Source organism: Psammomys obesus, unplaced genomic scaffold (assembly GCF_907164565.1).
Source record: "Psammomys obesus unplaced genomic scaffold, mPsaObe1.curated_primary_1811, whole genome shotgun sequence".
NCBI classification, from domain to species: Eukaryota; Metazoa; Chordata; class Mammalia; order Rodentia; family Muridae; genus Psammomys; species Psammomys obesus.
The window spans coordinates 1-1098 of record NW_026588629.1 but is presented as its reverse complement, the minus strand read 5'-3'; the positions used below and the strand labels follow the sequence as shown (position 1 = coordinate 1098).

Here is a 1098-nt window from a genome sequence, read left to right as displayed (position 1 = left end):
ACTATATTCTTGGCCCTCAGGACAGATTCCTCAATTAAGGCCATAAGAGACTAGATTCTCCCATTCTGCTTTCCAGCCCTGCATGTCAGTTGGCTACTTTGTATATTTATGTAGTGTTTCAATACAGACTTGTAGCTATCTTTTATTGCCTGCCACTGTGCTCCAGGCACTCTGCCTGTCATTCTCTGTGAGCTTTCTTTCTTCCTCCCAAGAACTCTAGAAATTAGATTTTTTATTGTTTTCATTCTAACAAAAATAGAAGTAAAGACTGGAGATGTACCAGAGAGCTGGTTCAGCATACTAGGTCCTTTTGGCTTTTGCATTCTCTCTGCTCTGTTGTACTGCTTTTCAGAGGCAGGGGTGAAAACCAGAGAACAAGTTCAAACCTCAGAGTGTTGGGCTTTGAAACATTAACATTTTCCTACTCCATCCCTCCGTTTGTTTAGAGTCTTCAAAGCCATGGGAAAGATTTTGCCAGATGGTGAGCAGGACAAGCTACTGCGGGCCTGTTCCATTTATATTCAGAATGAAAAAGATGTGTCAACAAAGGCAAGCGGAGGTTCTTCCTCCAATGAGAAAAGTCCATACACACTGGACACCTTACATCAGAACCTACACCAATCAAGTGCCAATTGTGAGTCTGAAGAAAATATTCAACAGAAGGAGCAAAGCAGCCCTAAGACTGTCAAGGAAGGGGAGGAAAAGGAGAAGGAGGAGGAGCAGGAGGAGGAGCAGGAAGAGGATGAGGACGAGGAGATAAACGTCTTTCAAGATCAGATGGATGAGGATATAGAGGAAAGTGATGACTTGGAAGAAGAGGAAGAAGGGGATGATGATGATGATAATGATGATGACAGAATGGAGATGGGGGGTTTCTCTTTCACACAGGGATCCAGTATTTTTGAGAATACTAGGATCATTTCTGAGACAAAAGAAGCTTTGAAGGGTTCAGCATGGCAAGTAAGCTCTGGTAAGTGGCCCTTAAACCCACTTTTATTTTCTTCTGAAATTGATTCCCTCCATTCTTGATTGGCCACTCCTCTACTTTCTGTCTCCCTCTGTCTCTTCCTCCACTTCTCTTAAGATGGAATGTCACAA

General features: G+C 42.9%; 1 protein-coding gene across 1 annotated transcript; it reads left to right on the top strand.

Moving 5' to 3' along the window:
* The first annotated feature begins 386 nt into the window (after positions 1 to 386).
* LOC129674395 (ribosomal biogenesis protein LAS1L-like) lies at positions 387 to 1073 on the top strand. The gene has a single exon (XM_055604356.1). The coding sequence runs from the start codon at positions 460 to 462 to the stop codon at positions 1027 to 1029; it is 570 nt and encodes a 189-aa protein (XP_055460331.1). The 5' UTR covers positions 387 to 459; the 3' UTR covers positions 1030 to 1073.
* The last annotated feature ends 25 nt before the right edge of the window (positions 1074 to 1098 follow it).

Excerpts from the sequence above, each read along its gene's own strand:
- LOC129674395 (XM_055604356.1), top strand. The coding sequence starts at position 460 with ATGGGAAAGATTTTGCCAGATGGTGAGCAGGACAAGCTACTGCGGGCC.